The sequence below is a fragment of the Rhinoderma darwinii genome, chromosome 3 (assembly GCF_050947455.1).
Source record: "Rhinoderma darwinii isolate aRhiDar2 chromosome 3, aRhiDar2.hap1, whole genome shotgun sequence".
NCBI lineage: Eukaryota > Metazoa > Chordata > Amphibia > Anura > Rhinodermatidae > Rhinoderma > Rhinoderma darwinii.
This window is the reverse complement of record NC_134689.1, coordinates 127191108-127212388: the sequence shown is the minus strand read 5'-3', so window position 1 is coordinate 127212388 and position 21281 is coordinate 127191108. Positions and strand designations below refer to the sequence as shown.

General features: G+C 40.8%; 1 protein-coding gene across 2 annotated transcripts in view; it reads right to left on the bottom strand.

The window, feature by feature from the left end:
• GNPTAB (N-acetylglucosamine-1-phosphate transferase subunits alpha and beta) overlaps positions 1-21281 on the bottom strand; it is a 126824-nt gene that overhangs the window by 32741 nt on the left and 72802 nt on the right. For both annotated transcript variants that reach the window (XM_075856688.1, XM_075856689.1), the window contains exons 7-8: positions 17644-17778; positions 11-172 (exon numbers count right to left, since the gene is read on the bottom strand). In XM_075856688.1, the coding sequence (XP_075712803.1) occupies positions 11-172; positions 17644-17778 (297 nt within the window). The remainder of the gene's footprint in view (positions 1-10; positions 173-17643; positions 17779-21281) is intronic.

The window sequence follows — 21281 nt, the reverse complement described above, 5'->3', positions numbered from 1 at the left end:
CATTGCATACCTGGCTGACAACACTAAGATCCCAGAGCAAGTAAGCTGGACTCAATGTCACCTCTTTTCCTTCTATAGTCATGTTTTTCTTTGCTTGTATGTTGAGTTCCTGGAAATCTTTGGGATTGTTAAGCTGCAAAAGTGCGACACTCGCTTCAGAGTACAGCTGTATCTGTGAGAAGGTAAAGAATAAGAAATTAGACAAGATGTTTATTCAGATGTTCCAGCTCTAAATGGGACCAATTTTCTCCTGTTTAGTATAAATATAGTAACCAAGAGGCTTATTATGTTCTTTACATATGTGCGCTACGAAATACTGAAAATATAGTGAACACTAAAGGCCCTATAACACGGGCCATTGGCCGATGCAACGAGCGCCGATCAACGAGACAGCTTGTTGATCGGCGCTCGTTTGCTCCTGTCACAAGAAGCTAGTATGGGGACGAGCAGTTGTTACTCCGGTTGCTCATCCCCATAGATTATCATCATGTCGGCAGTGCATCTCCCTGAGATGTGCTGCCGACAACTATTATATTTCAGGTTTTTAAACTATACGATCAGCAGATAAATGAGCGTTTGCTCGTTCATCTGCTGATCACTACCCTGTTTACACAAGGCAATTATCGGCAATGAGCGTTATATGAACCCATGTCTGCCAGATAATTGCCCAGTGTAAAAGTGCCTTAAGTCAGAACTGTATACCCACCAATATCTGTATGTGCAGCAAGTCCAGAAAGAGGACACATGCACATACACACAATCGGATGAACAAAGCAGATGTTAAAGGGGCTTTACGATCATACACTTTTATGGTATGGTACCATCATGGATCCTGAAAATAAAGAGAGTTTCTAGACCCAGAGTGTAGAATCACTTTTTAACAGAGAAGTGATATTGGTGAGAATCTTGTTGACATGTCAAAAAACTGCATGACTGGGAAAGCCACTTTCATGGTAGAACTATGTGAAACCATAGTTAGAGTTCTAATTCTTCAATGGTATGATTTTGGGGTACCTTTAACTCCGTAATTAAGTTTTATTAAAAAAAATTGGAGGGGGAGACACAGCAATTTTGACATTGTTTTTGTTTTTTTTACCGATAACAGATATGTCCATTTATTTTTATATTTGACTATACATTTCTCTCTCATTGCCACATTTGGAGAGCCATAACTTTATTTTTCCGCAAACGTAGCTTTATTAGGGTTTGTTTTTGCAGGACTAGGTATTCTTTAAAATTAGATTTTCGCGTACATATAAGTAATTAACAGTTATAAATATTTTGAGGGTGGTTAATGGGAAAAAAAAACTGCAATTTCGCTCTTCACCTTACGGTATAAATAACATTTTAACTTTGCTATACAAGTCATTACCAATACAGCAATAGCAAATATGTAAATATTTTTGTTACTTTCACTATTCTTTTCACTATAAATGGATTTTTAATGGACAAACATTTTTTTATTTTTTTTACTTTTAACCTTTTTTATTTATTTTTGTAATATACTATTCAGATTTTTTTGGCTCACTAGGGTACTTGAACGTGCAATCTTCAGATTCCTTCAATAATACACTGCAGTACGTACTCCTGTATTGCTGTGTATTATGCCCTGCCAGTGTTTTATTAACAGGCAACCTATTAGGTCCTACCACAGGCCATCATGGGGCACGAAAGGGATAAAACCCTATAAACATTAGCAGCATTGTGAGAAACTAGACATGGACCGCACATTCACAATATATACGTTGATCTGAGCCACTAGGCATAATTTATAAACATAAACATGAGGTTCTTTGTTAACATTTTGATTAAACTGTATAAGCCCACTTGCCACTTCATGGCGACCTCTTTCAAAGTGGGTCCCTACTCTATCGGTTGCAGCACCGCATGGCGGCCACTGCCACCGCAGCACCGCTCCTGCAGAGGGAGCAACCCAGGGTCCCAAAAGCACCCATGCTATCAGGACGTGCCAAGCCTCCTTGGCCCTGGGCCACGTCCCCCCACAAGTGCAGCACTACAGCAACAAGCGGCACCCCACAGCACCACAACATGTGACCAGATGGAATAAGCTCACCTTACCAAGCGGGCAGGATTTTTCCGGTTTAGTTCTGATTAAATTAAGAAATTTGGTTCACACTATGCGAGCCACACTGGTTCTTACATAAGTCAATAAGATTTTACCTCTTCCCGCACCTTGATGTAACTGCACGTCAAGTTGGGAAGTAACTTTGCGCACCTTGACGTGCAGTTACATCTGGACTTTGAAAGTTAACCGCCGCTTGGCACTACACTGCAGCGGCTGTTGACTGTCCAGGGTGTCTGCCCTGCATTCCCTGTTGCCGATCAGCAGCCCATCGCCACCGATTTCGGTAATCAACCCCTTAGATGCAGCGGTCAATTGCGATCGCCGCATTTATGGAGTTTAGAGCAGATCGGCAGCCCTCACATGAAATCACGGAGGCTGCCGATGTTGCCATGACAACCGAAGGCCAGACAAGGCCAGACAATGGCCTCCGGTCTGCCATTTAATACATTATTATGCATTCTAGCAGCGATCAAAGCTGCAAGTCTTCAAGTCCCGTAGTGAGACCAAAAAAAATAAAAGTTTAAAAAAAATCATTTTTATAAAAGTGTTAAAATAAAAGTTAGAAGTTACAAAAACAAAACAATTCTTTTTTTCCTATAATAAGTCTTTTATCATAGGGAAAAAATTAAACACGTTAAAAAAAGCACATACATTTGGTATCACTGCGTTCGTAACGACCCAAACTATAATATTCTTTTTTCCGCACGGTGAACACCGCAAAAAAATAAAGTAAAAAAACAATGCCAGAATCACTATTTTTTGGTCACCACTCCTCCCAAAGTATAGAACAAAAAAAGGGTCACAAAAAAACCCCAAAAAAACAACACATGTACCCCAATATAGTACCAAAAATACTACAATCCATGCCGCAAATAAAAAGTTCTTACAAAGTACCTGAAAATGGTAAATTAAAACTACAGATAGTCCCGCAACAAATAAGCCCTCACACAGCTCTGGCTCTCAGAATATGGCGATGCAAAATGTGCAGAGTTTTCCAAAAGCGGATAAGATTGGGCACCATTTATCAGTGCAACACTGGCCACACACACATCTGTGAAATATTATTTATTTACCGCATTATTAGATACCCTTATTATACCATGATGTACTCCGCACATCTTACATATTCCTCCACAGTATAAACTGAAATACCAGTAATACCCCCAACAGAACAACCACCAAGCAAAATCTGCACTCCAAAAGCCAGAAGTTACACTACCTCCTTTCTCAGCCCTACAGCGTGCCCAAAAACCAGCTTACATCCACATATATGGCATCTCCATACCAGGGAGAACCCGCTTAATATTTTATGAGGTATTTGTCTTCAGTGGCACAAACTGGGCACAACATATTGTGCACTAAAACGGCATAGTGTAAAATTGTAATTTTCATTCCGCGCCATCTGCTGCGCATTAACCCCTTCGCGCACGACTTAATAGCATGTCGTGGTGTGGGGGGTTATATATGGAGCGGGCTTACGCGCTGAGCCCGCTTCATATGCTGCAGGTGTCAGCTGCGTATTGCAGCTGACACCCGGGACTAACCCAGGATTCCTGGGACTAACGGACAGGAACAGCGATCGCGCTGTTACAGGAGCCTGTAAAAATGACAATATACTGCAATACATTAGTATTGCAGTGTATTGTACCAGCGATCTAATGATCGCTGGTTCAAGTCCCCTAGGGGGATGAATACAATGTGTAAAAAAAAAAAAAAATTGTAAATAAAAGTTATTAGTGGAAAACATGAAATAAATATTTAAAGTCCAAAAATACACAAAATTGGTATTGCTGCGTCCATAAAAGTCCGAGCTATTACAATATACCATTATTCAACTCACACGGTGAACGCCGTAAAAAATAAAGAATTTAAAACGCCAAAATTGCTGTTTTTTGGTCACCTTAGATCTAAAAAAAAATAAAAAAATAAAAAAAGTTGGAAAAAGCGCTTAAAAAGTTGCATGTAAAACTACAGCTCGTCCCGCAAAAAAAGAAGCCCTCACACCGCTCAAATCGACCAAAAAATAAAGTTATGCCTCTCGAATAACAATTATTTTTTTAACAAATAGTTTTTACTTTGTAAAAGTAGTAAAATATATATTAAAAAAAACAACTATATAAATTTGATATCACCGTAACTGTATCGAGTAGCAGAATTTTTTTTAAAGTGGTCATTTTTACTGCACGTGAAAGCAGTAAAAACGAAACCCAAAAGACAATGGAGGAATCGCAGTTTTTTCCAATTTCTGCTTGCAAAGAATTTTATTTTCAGTTTCCCAGTACACTAAATGGTACTTTAAATGGTGTCAATTGAAACTACAACTCCCCCCACAATAAATAAGCCCTCACACCACTCTATTGATGGAAAAATAAAAAAGTTATGGCTCTTGGAAAGAAGGGGGGGGACGACAAAAAATAAATAAAAAAAAGTGCGTCAGTCCAGAAAGGGTTAATTAATTTCTAATAAAGAAAAAACATGTGGGGTATAGTCGTACTCGGGAGAAATTGCTTTACAAATGTTGGGGTGCTTTTTCTCCTTTATGAAAATGAAAAAATGCAACATTTTAGTGGAAATAATGTTGATATTCATTTTCATGGCATAATTCTAATAAATTCTGCAAAAGAACTGCGGGGGTTTAAATGCTCACTATATCCCTAGATAGATTCTTTAAGGGGTATAGTTTCCACTGTTTTTAGTCCCTTAGGGGCTTTTCAAATGCGACGTGACACCCGAAAACCATTTAAGATAAATTTGTGCTCCAAAAGCCAAATAGCGCTCCTTCCCTTCTAAGCCCCGCTGTGGGTCTAAACAGCAGTTTATTACCACATATGGCATATTGCCATAATCAGGTGACATTGCTTTACCAATGGTGGGAAGCTTTTTCTCCTTTAACCCCTTAAGGACGCAGCCTTGTTTTGGCCTTAAGGCTCAGAGCCCATTTTTCAAATCTGACATATTTCAATTTATGTGGTAATAACTCCGGAATACTTTTACCGATCCAAGGGATTCTGAGAATGTTTTCTCATGACACATTGGGCTTTATGTTAGTGGTAAAATTTGGACGATATATTCAGTGTTTATTGGTGAAAAATTGCAAAATTTAGAGAAAATGTATAAAATATAGAATTTTTCAGAATTTAAATGCATTTGCTTGTAAAACAGACGGTTATACCATCCAAAATAGTTACTAGTTCACATTTCCCATATGTCTACTTTAGATTGGCATCGTTTTTTGAACATTCTTTTATTTTTCTTGGACGTTACAAGGCTTAGAACATAAACAGCAATTTCTCATATTTTTAAGAAAATTTCAAAAGCCTTTTTTTTTTTAAAGGTACCTGTTCAGTTCCGAAGTGGCTTTGAGGGGCCTATGTATTAGAAACCCCCATAAACCACCCCATTTTAAAAACTAGACCCCTCAAAGTATTCAAAAGAGCATTTAGAAAGTTTATTTAACCCTTCAGGCATTCCACAGAAATTAAAGCAAAGTAGAGGCGAAATTTGCAAATTTAATTTTTCTTGCTTCATTTCAATTGTATTCAATTTTTTCGGTAACACAGAAGGTTTTACCAGATAAACACTACTAAATATGTATTGTCCAGATTCTGCAGTTTTTAGAAATGTCCCACATATGTCTCTAGTGTGCTCGTGGACTAAAACACAAGCCCCAGAAGCAAAGAAGCACCTAGTGCATTTTGAGGCCTCTTTTTTATTAGAATATATCTTAGGCAGCATGCCAGGTTTGAAGAGGTGTTGAGGTGCCAAAACAGTAGGAATCCCCCAAAAGTGACCCCATTTGGGAAACTACACCCCTCAAGGAATTAATTTATGGTTGTTGTTACCATTTTGACCCCACAGTTTTTACACAGCATGTATTTGAATTGGGCTGTGAAAAAAAAAAAAAAAATGAAATATTTTCCAGGACGACGTAATTTTTTATCAAAATTTCTTATTTTCACAGGGAACAAAATACCCCATTTTGTTGCCCAATTTCTCCTGAGTGCAGCAATACTCCATTTGCGGTGATAAACTGCCGTTTGGGCCCATGGGTGGCCTCAGAAGGGAAGGAGCGCTGTGTGTTCTTTGGAGTGCAGATTTTGCTGGATTGGTTTTCGGGTGCCATGTCACATTTGCAGAGCCCCAGAGGTATCAAAGCATGGAAAGCCACCAGAAGTGACCCCATTTTGGAGACTACACCGCTCAAGGAATTAATTGATGGGTAATGTGACCATTTAGACCCCATAGTTTTTTCACATAACTTATTTGAATTGGGCTGGGAATTCAAACAAAATAAATTTTTTCCAAGAATATGTAGTTTTGGCTAAAAATTTCTTATTTTCACAAGGAATAAAATACCCCATTTTGTTGCCCAATTTGTCCTGAGTGCGGCAATGCCCAATTTGTGGTGATAAACTGACATTTGGGCCCATGGGAGGGCTCAGAAGGAAAGGGCCACCATTTGGCCTACTGGGGATTTTCTGGTGCGAAGTCATGTATGCAGAAGCCCCTGAGGTACAAGTACAGTTGAAACCCCCAAGAAGTGACCCCGTTTTAAAAACTACACCCCTTAAGGCATTCATCTAGAGGTGTAGTGAGCATTTTGACCGGAGACATACACCCCATAAACTGTAATGTGGGTTCTCATGGGTATTGCAATACCCTCAATGTGGCGGTTATCAGCTGCCTGGGCACACAGCAGGGCTCAGAAGGAAAAGATGAGGGGGACAAGCGGTGTGGAGTGTATCAGGGTAAGTAAAACTGGGATAGATTAAAAATCAAGGGATGTAGGATAGATTTTTAAGCACTCTTTCATACGGAGCCTTAGTTTTTCGGGACACGTGTCACATTGATATATTGTGTCCTTCCTTATCCCCCTCTTATAGCAGACTTTGTACCTCTTTTGACTTTTTCCTTTCTTGCCAGTTTGTGGAACTTCTCCTGGAAAGTGTTGCCCTGGTACGATACGTGTGGCCCCGCTTCCAAAAGTACTGGGTGCCCCCCCTTCTTGGTCCCTAAAAATTAGTTTCTTGATAACCAGCTCTTGAAATTCCAGGAAAGTTCCCGTCTGGCCTGCACATCGACGTAGCACGTACGCGTTGTACAATGCCATCTGTATGATGTGCACGGCCAGCTTCTTATACCACACCGCGTGGCGCTGTAGGGCTTCAGGACTTGATCTGACAAGTCCACCCCTCCCATGTACCTATTGTAGTCCAGGATGCAGTCTGGTTTGGGGGTCTCTGTACTGGTACCTCGTACAGGTACATGGGTACTTGTGCGGCATCGCTCTTGTCTTGTACTTGACCCACAAAATGTTGCTGCTAGATTGTGCCCTGCTCTCACCCCTTTTGAGTGTTTGCCCAAGCAGAGTCTTAGGGAGGCCTCTCAGATTTCTTCTAGCAGTGCCGCATGCGGCAGGACTTCTGGAAGCGAGGCAGTTGAAGAGTGGGACGCTAGTATAAAAATTATTCAGGTAGAGGTGGTAATCCTGGTCCAGCAGTGGGTGCACCAAATCCCACACAATTTTTGCATTAACTCCCAGTAAGGGGGGGGGGGCATTCTGGGGGCTGAGCACTGGTGTCCTTCCCTTCATATATCCTAAATTTGTAGGTATACCCTGATGCACTCACACAGCTTATACAACTTCACGCCATACCTTGCCCGCTTACCCGGCAGGTACTGGTGGAATTGAAGCCTCCCTCTAAAATGTACCAAGGACTCATCAATAGAAATACACGTCTCGGTGGTGTATGCTTGGGAAAACCAGGCACTGAAACGGTCTAAAAGGGTTCTCCGTTTATACAAACGGTCAAAAGTGGGGTCATCTTGGAGTAGGCAATGCTCATTAGGAGAAGCGAAGTATTGCCTCATTTTTATTTTTGTTCCAGTTCAGTTCTGAAGTTGCTTTGAGGGGCCTATATATATTAGACACCCCTATGAAACACCCCATTTTAGAAACTAGACCCCTCAAGGTATTCACAACAGCATTTAGAAAGTTTATGAACTCTTTAGGTGTTTCACAGGAATTTAGAGCAAAGTAGAGGTGAAATTTACATATTTATTTTTGGCAGAAAATCCTTTTTATACCATTTTTTTCTATAACACAAAAGGTTTTACCAGAGAAACGCAACTTAATACTTATTGCAAATTCACCGCCTGAAAGAACGATTAAAAGAAAATGTTATTATTGTTTCATTAAAATATGGCTCTACCAGCCACTAGGTCCAAAAAACAGGCAAAAGCAAGTGGTAAGCGAAAGGAGAGGTGTCCAGGAGTGATAGGTATATTGCACCAAAAGACCACCTTTCCCTATTTGTTTTATAATTACTCGCTACACCCTTGCCACAGAAGTCAATTGATCCTACGCGTTTCCGTATCACCAACAGCGTGATACTTCATCAGGGCTTCATTGAAAACATTAATTTTATAAAAGCACAGGATAGCACTGTTTATGTGCGGATTATAGCCTCCTGGCGCGTGTACGACACAGATGTAATGGCCGCACACGCGCCGAGGAAACCACGGACCTTTAAGGTCAAGGGCCCGCCTCTCTAGAGTTGTCACAACGGTCAGCCGCCAATCCGCATTCCACACGACAAGTCCTACGTTCCGGACGCGGAGAGCCTACCTACTGGCGACCAATGCTACTTCTGTGGCAAGGGTGTAGCGAGTAATTATAAAACAAATAGGGAAAGGTGGTCTTTTGGTGCAATATACCTATCACTCCTGGACTCCTCTCCTTTCGCTTACCACTTGCTTTTGCCTGTTTTTTGGACCTAGTGGCTGGTAGAGCCATATTTTAATGAAACAATAATAACATTTTCTTTTAATCGTTCTTTCAGGCGGTGAATTTATAATTTAAAAATTTTGAACGACATTTTGTATCAATCATACTGTGAATTATTAATACTTATTGCCCAGATTCTGCAGTTTTGAGAAATATCCCACATGTGGCCCTAGTGCGGTAATGGACTGAAGCACCGGCCTCCGAAGCAAAGGAGCACCTAGTGGATTTTGAGGCCTCTTTTTTATTAGGCACCATGTCCGGTTTGATGAGGTCTTGTGGTGCCAAAACAGTGGAAACCCCCCAAAAGTGACACCATTTTGGAAACTAGACCCCTTGAGGAATTCATTGTAGTTTTCTTGGGCTGCATGCGACTTTTTGATCAGTTTTTATTCTATTTTTAGGTGGCGTGGTGACTAAAAAACAGCAATTCTAATATTGTTTTTTTATTCTGTTTTTTTTTTACAGCATTCACCGTGCACTATAAATGACATTCACTTTATTCTGCGGGGCGATACGATTCCGGCGATACCATAGGTTTATAGTTTTTTTTAATGTCTTATGGCGTTTGCACAATAAAATAAGTTTTGTAACTTTTTCTGTTACCTTATTCTAAGAGCCAGAACTTTTTTATTTTTCCATCAAGAAAGCCGTGCGAGGACTTATTTTTTGCGTAACGAACTGTAGTTTCAATCATTACCATTTTTAGGTACATGCGACTTTTTGATCTCTTTTTATTCCATTTTTTGGGAGGTGAAGTGACCAAACAATTGTGATACGGTTTATTATTATTTTCTTTTACGACGTTCACCGCGCGGGATAAATAACAAAATAATTTTGTAGTTCAGGCCGTTACGGACGCGGCGATACCAATTATGTATAGTTTGTTTATCTATTTTTATTAATAATTAAGGACTGATAAGGGAAAAAGGGTGATTTTTACTTTTAAATCTTTTATTTTCTTATTTTTACACATCTTTTTTTAACTTTTTCTTACTTTATTACTTTGTCCCACTAGGGGACTTGAGGGCAGGAGGCCCTGATCGCTATTCTAATACACTGCACTACATGCGTAGTGCAGTGTATTAGAGCTGTCAGCTACTCACGGACAGCAAGCATAGTGGGTCCAGACTTTGTCAGGACCCACTAGGATTCCGTCGATGGCATAGCCGGACACCATTGTTTGGTGTCCAGTTGCCATAGTTACAATCGCCAACCACTATCGTGTAGCAGGCCGGCGATTGTAGCTTAACCCCTAAAAAGCTGCGATCCCTATTGAACCTAGGGTTAATCAGAAGGGACACCGCGATCGGTCCCCGCTGCAGCAGCTGCAGTACGAAACAGCAGCTGTCACAGCTCCTGTATGTGTCGGGAGGACGGCCGAAATGGCCGCTACTCCTGTGACGTACTATTAGGTCATGGAGCGCGAACGATACAGCTACCTAATAGTACGTCCAGGAGCGGGAAGGGGTTAATCCTTGTAAAAATTAAACATTTCTGTGTTTTTTCAGGAAAAAAGTAGACTTTCATCTTCACAGATTCATTAAAATACATTTAGAAAAAAAAACCCTGTGGGGTCAAAATGCTAACTATACCCCTAGGTAAATTCCTTGAGGGGTGTAGTTTCCAAAATGGGGTCACTTGTTTTTTTTTTTTTTACTGTTTTGGCACCACAATTCCTCTTCAAACCTGACGTGGTGCCTAAAATATATTCTAAAAAATAAAAAATAAAAAAAGAACGAGGCCCCAAAATCATCTAGGTGCTCCTTTGCGTCTGAGGCCTGTGTATCAGTCCAGTAGCACACTAGGGCCACATGTGGGATGTTTCTAAAAACTGCAGAATCTGGGCAATCAATATGGAGTTGCATTTCTCGGGTAAAACCTTTGGTTTTACAGAAAAATTTGTATTACAAATGAATTTTGGCAAAAAAAAAAAAAAAGACATTTCTAAACTTCACCTCTACATTGCTTTAATTCCTAAGAAATACCTAAAGGGTTAAAACACTTTCTGAATGCAGTTTTGGATACTTTGAGGGGTGCAGTTTTCAAAATGGGGTGATTAATGGGGACTTTAATATATAAGGCCCTCAAAGCCACTTCAGAACTGGACTGGTCCCTAAAAAAAAATAGCCTTTTGAAATTTTCTTGAAAATGTGAGAAATTGCTGCTAAAGTTTTAAACCTTGTAACGTCCTAGAAAAATAAAAGAATGTTCAAAAAACTATGCAAACATAGTAGACATATGGGATATATGAAATGGTAGCTATTTCGTGTGGTATTACCATCTGTTTTACAAGCAGATTAATTTAAATTTAGAAAAATCATAATTTTTGCAAATTTTCTCTTAATTTTGGTGTTTTTCCACACATAAATATTGAATTTATGGACAATTTTTTTTTACTAACATAAAGTACAACATGCCACAAGAAAACAATCTCAGAATCGCTTGGATAGGTAAAAGCATTCCCAAGTTATTACCACATAAAGTGACCCATCAGATTTGAAAAAAATCGGCTTTGTCCTCAAGGCCAATCAGGCTCAGTCCTGAAAGGGTTAAACTTCAAATAAAAAACAAATAATAGCTATAAAAAGTGTAGCAGTGTGTCGGTCATTTGACACTGACAGATTTTCTCATTTTGTAGAAGGGCAGGGAAAAGAGGCATCCAAAAGCCTTCTAAAAACAGCACAACATTTGCATTCAGACTAGCAGACAATACGTAGGGAAGCAGCTGACTCTGGTGTAATATTTCCGTTATTTGGCATGGATCATTCTGCTATCCAGGAAGAGCAACTTGACATGAACATATTGCATTTCATATTAATACTCAGCTATTCTGGGATAAATCACCCCCCCCCCCCCCCCCCCATTAGCATCAGAAAACTACAGATGAAATCATTACAATATAATTAATAGGTCAGTGTCAGGCGCACCTTTAATGTTGCTCAGAGCCAGGTAAACTAGCTGGTTGTCCTCTAACAGTAGGACCATACCCGCATGGAGACGGGATTGTGTTCTATACAACAAAGAAAGTAAAGCGGAAATTTGTTGACACCATTATTGACAAGCAGTCTAATCTAACATCTGGGACTACTGCCACTTTCAGACACCTAGTATCTACTGCCCCTCTTTAATGCACAACAACCTGGAGATGTTTTTTGGCATTACACATCAGCACAATGTGTTGTGTACACCTATTACATGGTGTGAACACAAAAAGTGCTCACATGTTGTAAGTTACATTATGTTAATCTTTTACCACTGAGAGGATCTGCCTCTGGGAGGCAGAAAAGAAGCTCAGAACTGCTGCAAGATTGCTCCGCACACAGCAGGACAAAACTTTACATTAAATAATTTATACAAAATACACCAGTTATATCTACAAACAGAATGCAAATGTCATCCTTCTGCAAATAGAACAAAGACTTACAGAGAAGGGCACGGCACCCTGTGCTATTCTGCTCCAAATGATGGAGAGTTGTAAAGTTTCTAACATGTGTCGGCATAGCTGTGAAGAACTTTGATGCTGGGGGACTTTAGAGTGCTGTGCACCCTGCCGTTTATGTCACATATCCCAGATTACTGGCAGAACATGGACACTGTTCTGGACAAAATAGACGTCTGAAGATTAGACGCGATGCAGAATATTTCTATATTATGTGACTAGACATTTCACTTGTAATCTTCTGTACTTGTCACTTTCATATCCCATGCATGTAGTATCAAAGGCCACAGATATTGTAAAGCAAAGGGCGCCACCTAGAGCTTGAAGTGGCCACAAGTACTGTGGCACATCAGAAATATAACTAAACTTTCATCAGTTTAGAAGTTGTAACAGTGCAAACAAGGGTCGGGCTGAGTTCAAGAAACTGTGTAGTGCTCCGCTGTTTCTGTAACTCCCATTCACTTTTATAATAGTTTCGGAAACTGTGAAGCAAAATGCAACAAAAAGGTGAGAGGGTTTAGGGACCCCATTGTAGAAATTCACAAGCGACTACCGAAATGTGTACACATGAAATCATGTTACAATCGTAGACCAGGTCCATTTTGTATCGCCGAGGCCGATTGTAATAATACGTAATTTAAAGTCATCTTAATGTGACATTCCCAAGCTCACACACATGCGCCCACACACACATCTAGGATTTTACCCGCGCGATACATTTTGTGTAATGCTAACACCGGCAGTCGCCGATAATGAAGATGATAACTTTAAAGTTAAATATCTCAGCGAAAAAATTATATCTCAAAATCGATATATATATATATATATATACACACATATACTGTATAGCTCTAACGATTAGTCTTCTCTCTCAGTCACCCTGGATCGATGAGGGGGGGAGAATGAAGAGGGCTATATACACACATGACCGTGAAAAAAATGGCAGTCAACAACGCATCAACTGTCAGTTTTTCATGGCCGTTTTGCATCAATTTGTCTCAAAATTTGAATCCATTTCCCAGCCGTCTGACCAATTTTAACCGCCATTTGCAATCCGTTTTTCATGGACGTTACAAAAAAAAATAAAAAAATGGATGAATTGTAATCGTCATGGGCTTTTTATCCCAAACCCCTGAAAACGCCACAGTGCCCATGTAGATAGTGACGCATTACCACTGTAAATAGTGCCACATTGCCCACATAGATAGTGCCCACTGTAAATAGTGCCAGTGCCCACAAAGTGCCATAGTTCTCCCTGTAGATAGTGCCACACAGTGCCCATGTACATAGCACCACAGTGTCCCCTGTAGGTAGTGCCAATATAATGCCACAGTGCCCAGGTAGATAGTGCCACACCCCCGGTATATAGCACCCCCTGTAGAGAGCACCACACCCACTGTATATAGTGCCACCACCTGAAAATAGTGCCACCCCCTGTAAATAGCGCAAACCCCCCTGCAGATAGCACCACCCAACCCAGTAAATGGCACCCCCTTCCTGTAAATAGCACCACTGTAGCTCCTTGTAGGAGCGGAATCCCTCTAGCCGGGGATTCCGTTCTGTCCATATATGGACAGTGACGTCACGGGTTAACACTAAAAGCGGAATCCCCTGCCAGAGCGGGGATTCCGCTCCAGGAGTAGCCCCTGACGTCACGGTCCATATATGGATAGTGACACCAGGGACTTCACCAGTAGCGGAATCCCCGGCCAGAGTGTCGGCCTCGGATTCCGCTCCTAGAGAGAGCCACTAACGTCACTGTCGAAATGGACAGTGACGTCAGGGGTTCTCTCTAGAAGCGGAATCCCCGGCCAGTGCGATCTGACACAGAGGATTCCGCTCCTAGAGGGGGTTCAGCTGGCGCGATCTACAGTGGGGGGGGTTGCTATCTGCAGGGGGGTGGCTCTATCTTTAGCGAGGATGGAGAGACGGCGGGGGCTCCCTCTAGTATGGGAATCCTCGGCCAAACCGCTGGCTGGGGATTCCGATGCTGGAAGGAGCTTAGGTGGCGCTATGTACAGAGGGTTTTGCACTACCTACAGGGGGTTGTGTGTGGCACGATCTACAGTGGGGGTGTATTCCGGGGCTCTCAAAGCCATGGCAGCCATGAGAGTGCAGCGCTGCTCACACTGAATCAGCACTACACTCATTAAACCCACTCCAGGTTGTCAACGTCTATATACGTGACAACTGCACGGGGCATTGGCAGTTGGAACATATATAGCCGTATGGCAGTATTGAAGGGGTTAAATATAAATGCACAACCGCTTTAAACTTTTTTTATAAACTGTTTTGCGCCCTTGCTTAATACTGAAATATTGGTAAATGTGGGGGGTTGGCTTACAGCTAATGGACACTAACGTTTCAAACCACTTATGCGAATATAGTATACCTGATATAGATCAACTATGTAATTTATCTATGCAAATTCTCTACATATTTACAGCCACTTGGTGCCTCCTCTCCTGTAATCTGCTGCCCACCCCTATTGTCGAGCAAAGTCTGTCCCTAGTTACGGAGCAGAATTGACAGGCTGCAGAAGGTGAGAATGTGTCACTTCGCTACCTGCCCATAAAAGTCTCTGGAGAGGGGGGGAGAAGCAGGGTGAGGAAGCAGAGCGAGAAAGACATAGATGTGCTAGTAAGTCACCACAGTGCTGGACTCTCAGCTACACTGGTTTGTACCGCTGTATACTCTCCTCCAGGCTGCCGCAGCTTTTATATATTGCATGTGCAAATGTTTTAAGCAGTTGTGGAAAAATAGAATGCTTTAATGTTGTTGTTTTTTTTTGTCAATTAACAAAATGTAAAGTGAACGAACGGAAGAGCAAATCAAATCAATATTTGGGGTGACCAACCTTTGCCTTCAAAACAGCATCAATTCTTCTAGGTACATTTGCACACAGTTTTTGAAGGAACTCGGCAGGAGGTTGTTACAAACATTTTGGAGAACTAACCACAGATCTTCTGTGGATGTAGGCTTCCTCAAATCCTTCTGTCTTTCATGTAATCCCAGACAGACTATGTTGAGATCAGGGCTCTGTGGGGGCCATATCATCACTTCCAGGGCTCCTTGTTCTTTACGCTGAATATAGTTCTTAATGACATTGGCTGTATGTTTGGGGTCGTTGTCCTGCTGCAGAATAAATTTGGAGCCAACCAGACGCCTCCCGGATGGTATCGCATGATGGATAAGTATCTGCCTGTATTTCTCAGCATTGAGGACACTATTAATCCTGACCAAATCTCCAACTCCATTTGCTGAAATGCAGCCCCAAACTTGCAAGGAACCTCCACCATGCTTCACTGTTGCCTGCAGACACTCATTTTTGTACCGGTCTACAGCCCTTCGAAAAACAAACTGCCTTCTGTAACAACCAATATTTTACATTTTGACTCATCAGTCCAGAGCTCATGTTGCTATTTTTTTGCATCCCAGTTCCTATGTTTTCATGCATAGTTGAGTCGCTTGGCCTTGCTTCCACATTGAAGGTATGGTTTTTTGGCCACAATTCTTCCAAGATGACCACTTCTGGCCAGACTTCTCTGAACAGTAGATGGGTGTACCTGGGTCACACTGGTTTCTGCCAGTTCTGAGCAGAGGGCACTGCTGGACACCTTCAGATTTCAAAGGGAAGTAAGAATGATGAGTCCTTGATCTACTACACTAAGTTTCCTTGGCCGACCACTGCGTCTACCGTCCCCAACGTTGACTGTACAGCACATCTTCAAACCCCAGTCCGCTCTGAAATCTTTGCCTGGGAAAGACCTTGCTCGATGCAATATAACTACCTTGTATCTTGTTGCTGTGCTCAGTCTTGCCATGGTGGGCCTGTAACATGAAACGGTCTTCCAATATCTCACCTTTGTAGCAGAGTTTTGCAGTTCCTCACCCAGTTTTAAGGCTCCTACACAGCTGTTTCTGTTACAGTCAATGAGTGTGTTTCAACCTACATATGACGATGATCATTATCACCTGTTAGGAGTATGATTGACCAATTATACTAGATGATAATCCAACAAAATCTATGACTTTGTGCAAGTGTACCTAGAATTTATGCTGTTTTACACACACACACACACACACACACACACACACACACACTCGTAACCATCTTTAGCTTGATTTTTAACGCATTAAATAGTGTCAAGAAACTTTGCACTTTACTTTTTCAATGGCTTTTGTTTTGTGATATGATGCTGCAGCAAGTTATCAGAGTCTAGATAAACTTGGCTACATCTGTGTATGTATGTAAGTAAGTTAGAGATATGAGAGCAGGATTCTGATCTTTTCTATGTGTGCAGTGTATAAGACAAGATATGCTCTGCGCGCTAGTTTAGAGACAAATGAGAACTAGATTGGGAGCCTGCAGAGGCAAAACTGCTAAACAATGCAAAATACTTGTGATATATAGGCCAGAAATAGTGTTATTCCTCATATACACACATATGACCGCTTATTCTGAAAAGACACCTAAAAAGTAAGGTATGCTTTAACATTTGTATTATTACTAGCAAGGTTTAACTTTCAGACAACACAGGGCAAGTCAGACTGCTTAATTCCGCAATACACTAGAATTAGCCAATGGCCGGATTTTGTAGCGTTGATGACAAAGAACTAACAGCACGGAGCAAGCAGAATAGAGCAATTATTATTGTAAAAGGGCAACACCATAAGGGGTAATTTTACAGTTGCTTCCCCAATAGTAAAAACATGTTTACACTATATAAATAAAAATTGTCGCAAAAGGTTTACCAAGGATGAAGCAAACGCTCAACCAAAGAGTGACAAAATATCCCTAAATAACATGCAAAGATTGGTGCTGTAATGCTGCATATGAGGACAAATATGGCTGTTTATTGGAATAAATTTTGGCTGAACTGTCAATTTTCCTGTAATGTTGGTGAAACGGATTGAGATTAAGTGGTAAGGGGCTGTGCGGGGGGATAGGGGAGGGGGACTGTTGGGCGATGGTTGAATTCATATGTTTGTTGCATTATTGCGTTCATGTAATGAGATGCATATGAAGAGACTGATATGTTCTGTTGCTTTTCATGTATGCTGAATTGTTAATAAACTGGAGCGGATAATTTTTTTTTTTTTTAAAAACACATGCAAAGAACTGCAGATCTCATCTACAATTTCCTCAACAGCTGGTATATGGTGTCATCTGGTGACCATTCAGACACAAATAAGTACTTTCTGTATTTTAATAAGCTCGGATAACCCCTTTAAAAATTTATTCTCATCTACAGTATTCCTTAGCATTGGTTGAAAGGCATGAAAAGGCAAAATGCCTAGTGATACAGAATAACTGAACAGTTTTCTTACTTGTTTAATCTTCGAGGACAGACTTTCTGGTAGTTTTGTTTTCAGCTGATTTGTGTCTTTGAATGTTGATGAAAATCCACTAAGGTAAACCAGGTCCTGCATGAGTACCAACCCTGGAGAATCTTTGTCTGTGGTCTGTAGAAAGAAAGCAAGACATTAACTGGTATAGTGCATATAGGTTATAGAGTACATTGGGTAAAAAGAAAACCTCACATTTATACAGTATCCCATACAATATAGTTCAACTCTATTTCGTTACATTTGAGGGGTCATCTGGCTCAGTGGGTATGCAGAATATTCCATATCTGAAGATTCTGACTATTTCCGTATAAAGCGAAACACTGCAAGCCTCCAGATAATGCCTTCTGTCATTTACATTGGAGAAATTAGGTGATAATAGAGCCTTATAAAGTCAGGACCGAAGTCAGAAGTTTAAAGGGGCTTTCCAGTACTAAGAAATTGATGGCCTATCCTCAGGAAAGGCCATCAATATCTTATCAGTGGGGGTCAGTCCCAGCTACCCCGCCAATCAGCTGTTTTGTAGGGGCTGCAGTGCACATCCGAGCGCTGCTTCCCCTTCATTTCAACCTGCTCGTACTGTGAATCGTCACCAAACTTATATCGGCGGTTCACAGTATTACAGCTTTCTCCCATTCAAGTGAATAGGAGAAGGCTGTAGAACTGTGAACCGCTGCTACAAGTTACATAGTTAGTACGGTTGAAAAAAGACACATGTCCATCAAGTTCAACCAAGGGATGGGAAAAGGGAAGGGAAACATTTCTACACATAGGAGCGAATATTTTTTTGTTTTAATAAATTATCTAAACCTTTTTTTAGAGCCATCTACTGTCCCTGCTGTGACCAGCTCCTGCGGCAGACTATTCCATAGATTCACAGTTCTCACAGTAAAGAAGGCTTGACACCTCTTTCACCATATTTTTTGTATGTGCCATTTATATATGTTAATAATTTCCGCCCTTGGTCGTCTTTTTTCAAGGCTAAATAGGTTTAATTATTTTAATCTTTCGTCATAACTTAGATGCTCCATGCCCCTTATTAGCTTTGTTGTTCTTCTTTGTATTTTTCCAACTCCAGGGCATCCTTTCTATGAATTAGAGCCCAGAACTGAACTGCATATTCTAGATGAGGCCTCACTAATGCCTTGTAAAGTGGTAATATTACATCCCTGTCCCACGAGTCCATGCCTCTTTTAATACAAGACAATACCCAGCTGGCCTTTGAAGCAGCTGATTTACATTGGATGTGGTTATTTAGTTTATGATCTACAAGCACACCCAGATCCTTCTGAACAAGTGACTCCCCCAGTGTAGCTCCCCCTAGGACATATGATGCATGCAGATTGTTGGTACCCAGTTGCATAACTTTACATTTATCTACATTAAACTTAATTTGCCAAGTGGATGCCCAAACACTTAGTGTGTTCAAATCAGCTTGCAATTTACGAACATTTTCCATAGACTGAACAATACTACATAGCTTGGTGTCATCTGCAAAAATAGAAGAAGTAGTGCTATTAATCCCATCCTCTATATCATTAATAAATAAGTTGAATAATAGTGGTCCCAGCACTGAACCCTGGGGTACACCACTTATAACCGGGGTCCATTCAGAGTAGGAATCATTGACCACAACTCTCTGGATACGGTCGTTGAGCCAATTCCCAATCCAATTACAAACTATACTTTCTAAACCTATAGTCCTTAAATTTACCCATTAGAAGTCTATGAGGGACAGTGTCAAATGCCTTTGCAAAGTCCAAAAACACTATATCCACAGCGGCCCCTCTGTCTAGGCTTCTTCTCACCTCTTCATAAAAACAGATCAGGTTGGTTTGACAACTTCTGTCCTTAGTATTATAAATGACAGTCAGCACGGTTTTACTATTTTTTGTTACATAATCCTGTATATAGTTCCTCAATAGCCCCTCAAACATATTCCCCACGATGGATGTTAAGCTTACTGGGCTATAATTTCCCGGGGAAGACCTAGAGCCCTTCTTGAAACTAGGCACCACCTTTGCCCTGCGCCAGTCCCTTGGCACTATACCAGTCACTAGAGAATCTCTAAATATTATGAAGTGGGGGACAGAAATAACTGAACTAAGCTCTTTAAGAACTCTAGGGTGTAACCCATCTGGCCCATGGGCCTTGTGTACATTTATTTTATTTAACTTAGCTTCGACCATATCTACATTCATCCAATTCAGTATATCAACGGATATATTAACAGCACTGGCACCAGCTACATCAGCTGCTCTTTTTCTGTTGTATATACAGAGCAAAATAACCCATTTAGTAACTCTGCCTTCTCTTGATCCCCTTCAACCAACTCCCCATTACCATTATTTGGGGGTCCTACATGTTCAGACCTTGGCTTTTTTGCATTTACATACTTGAAGAATTTTTGGGGATTTGTTTTACTCTCGTGCGTCGACGATTCACAGTACGAGCAGGTAAGGAATAAAAGGGGAAGCAGCGCTCGTACAAGCTCCTTCAAAACAGCTAATTTGCAGGGGTGCCGGGAGTCTGACTCCCACTGATCAGGTATTGATGGCCTATCCTGAGAATAGGCCATAAATTTCTTTGGACTGGAAAACCCCTCTAGGTTTATGAAAAAAGGTTTAATGCTCCCCATACCCTATATCCATTTGCACCCATGAAATGAATGACATCAAGATAAAAGCGTAAATCAAATCAATAAACCGATAACCTTTAATAAAATCATAAACTTCACATCTGTGGTGACAATCTGATTCTTTTGGACCAATGGAAATCAGTTTTACTATAATCAAAATGAGTTACAATGGGAAAACTTATTGCCAAATTCTTAACCGCTCTTCCAATCATAACTGGTCTTGCAGAAAAAAAAAAAAGAAACTCAAGCAGATTGTTTGCCTCATAATTCAAGCTAAATCACATTGTATTGTTTAAAACAATGTTGTTGTTTTTTTCTTTATCTTCTGACAGGTAATGGAGACATGTTGAAAGATTTATCAGCCCCTTTATTCTTGAAGTGGCCATGCACACCAGAAAATTTGTGAAAAAAGTGCATGGACCCATTCTGCCACCAAGAACAACGAGGGTTATAGCGTTTCAATAATGCACAGTGATTACAATATAAAGATAGCCGTTCATTAGCAGGCATCTCTCCATGAAAAAGTTGGAAAACACTTTTAATCCCTTAATGACCAGGCCTGAAAATACCCTAATCACCAGCTAAAGTTTAAAATTTTTGCCTCTCAGCAAGAATAACTTCTTTATTTTTACATTGACGTGGCTATACGAGGCCTTGTTATAAGCGGGAGAAACTGTATTTTTTTTTCTGCCAGTTAGGCTTCGTTCAAGCGTTCTGTCTGAGCTTTCCGTTAGGGGAACCCTTGACCGGAACCCTGACTGAAAGAAACGGAAACCATTGGTTTCCGTTTGCATCACCATTGATTTCAAATGGTTGAGTGCAAATGGTTTCCGCTTGTCACCGTTGTTTAAGTGTTCCGTCATTTTGACGTAATAAATACTGTAGTCGACTGCGCTATTGTCAAAACAACGGAACCCTTATACAACGGCGACAAACGTCAACCATTTGCACCGGATCCATCACCATTGAAATCAAGGGTGAT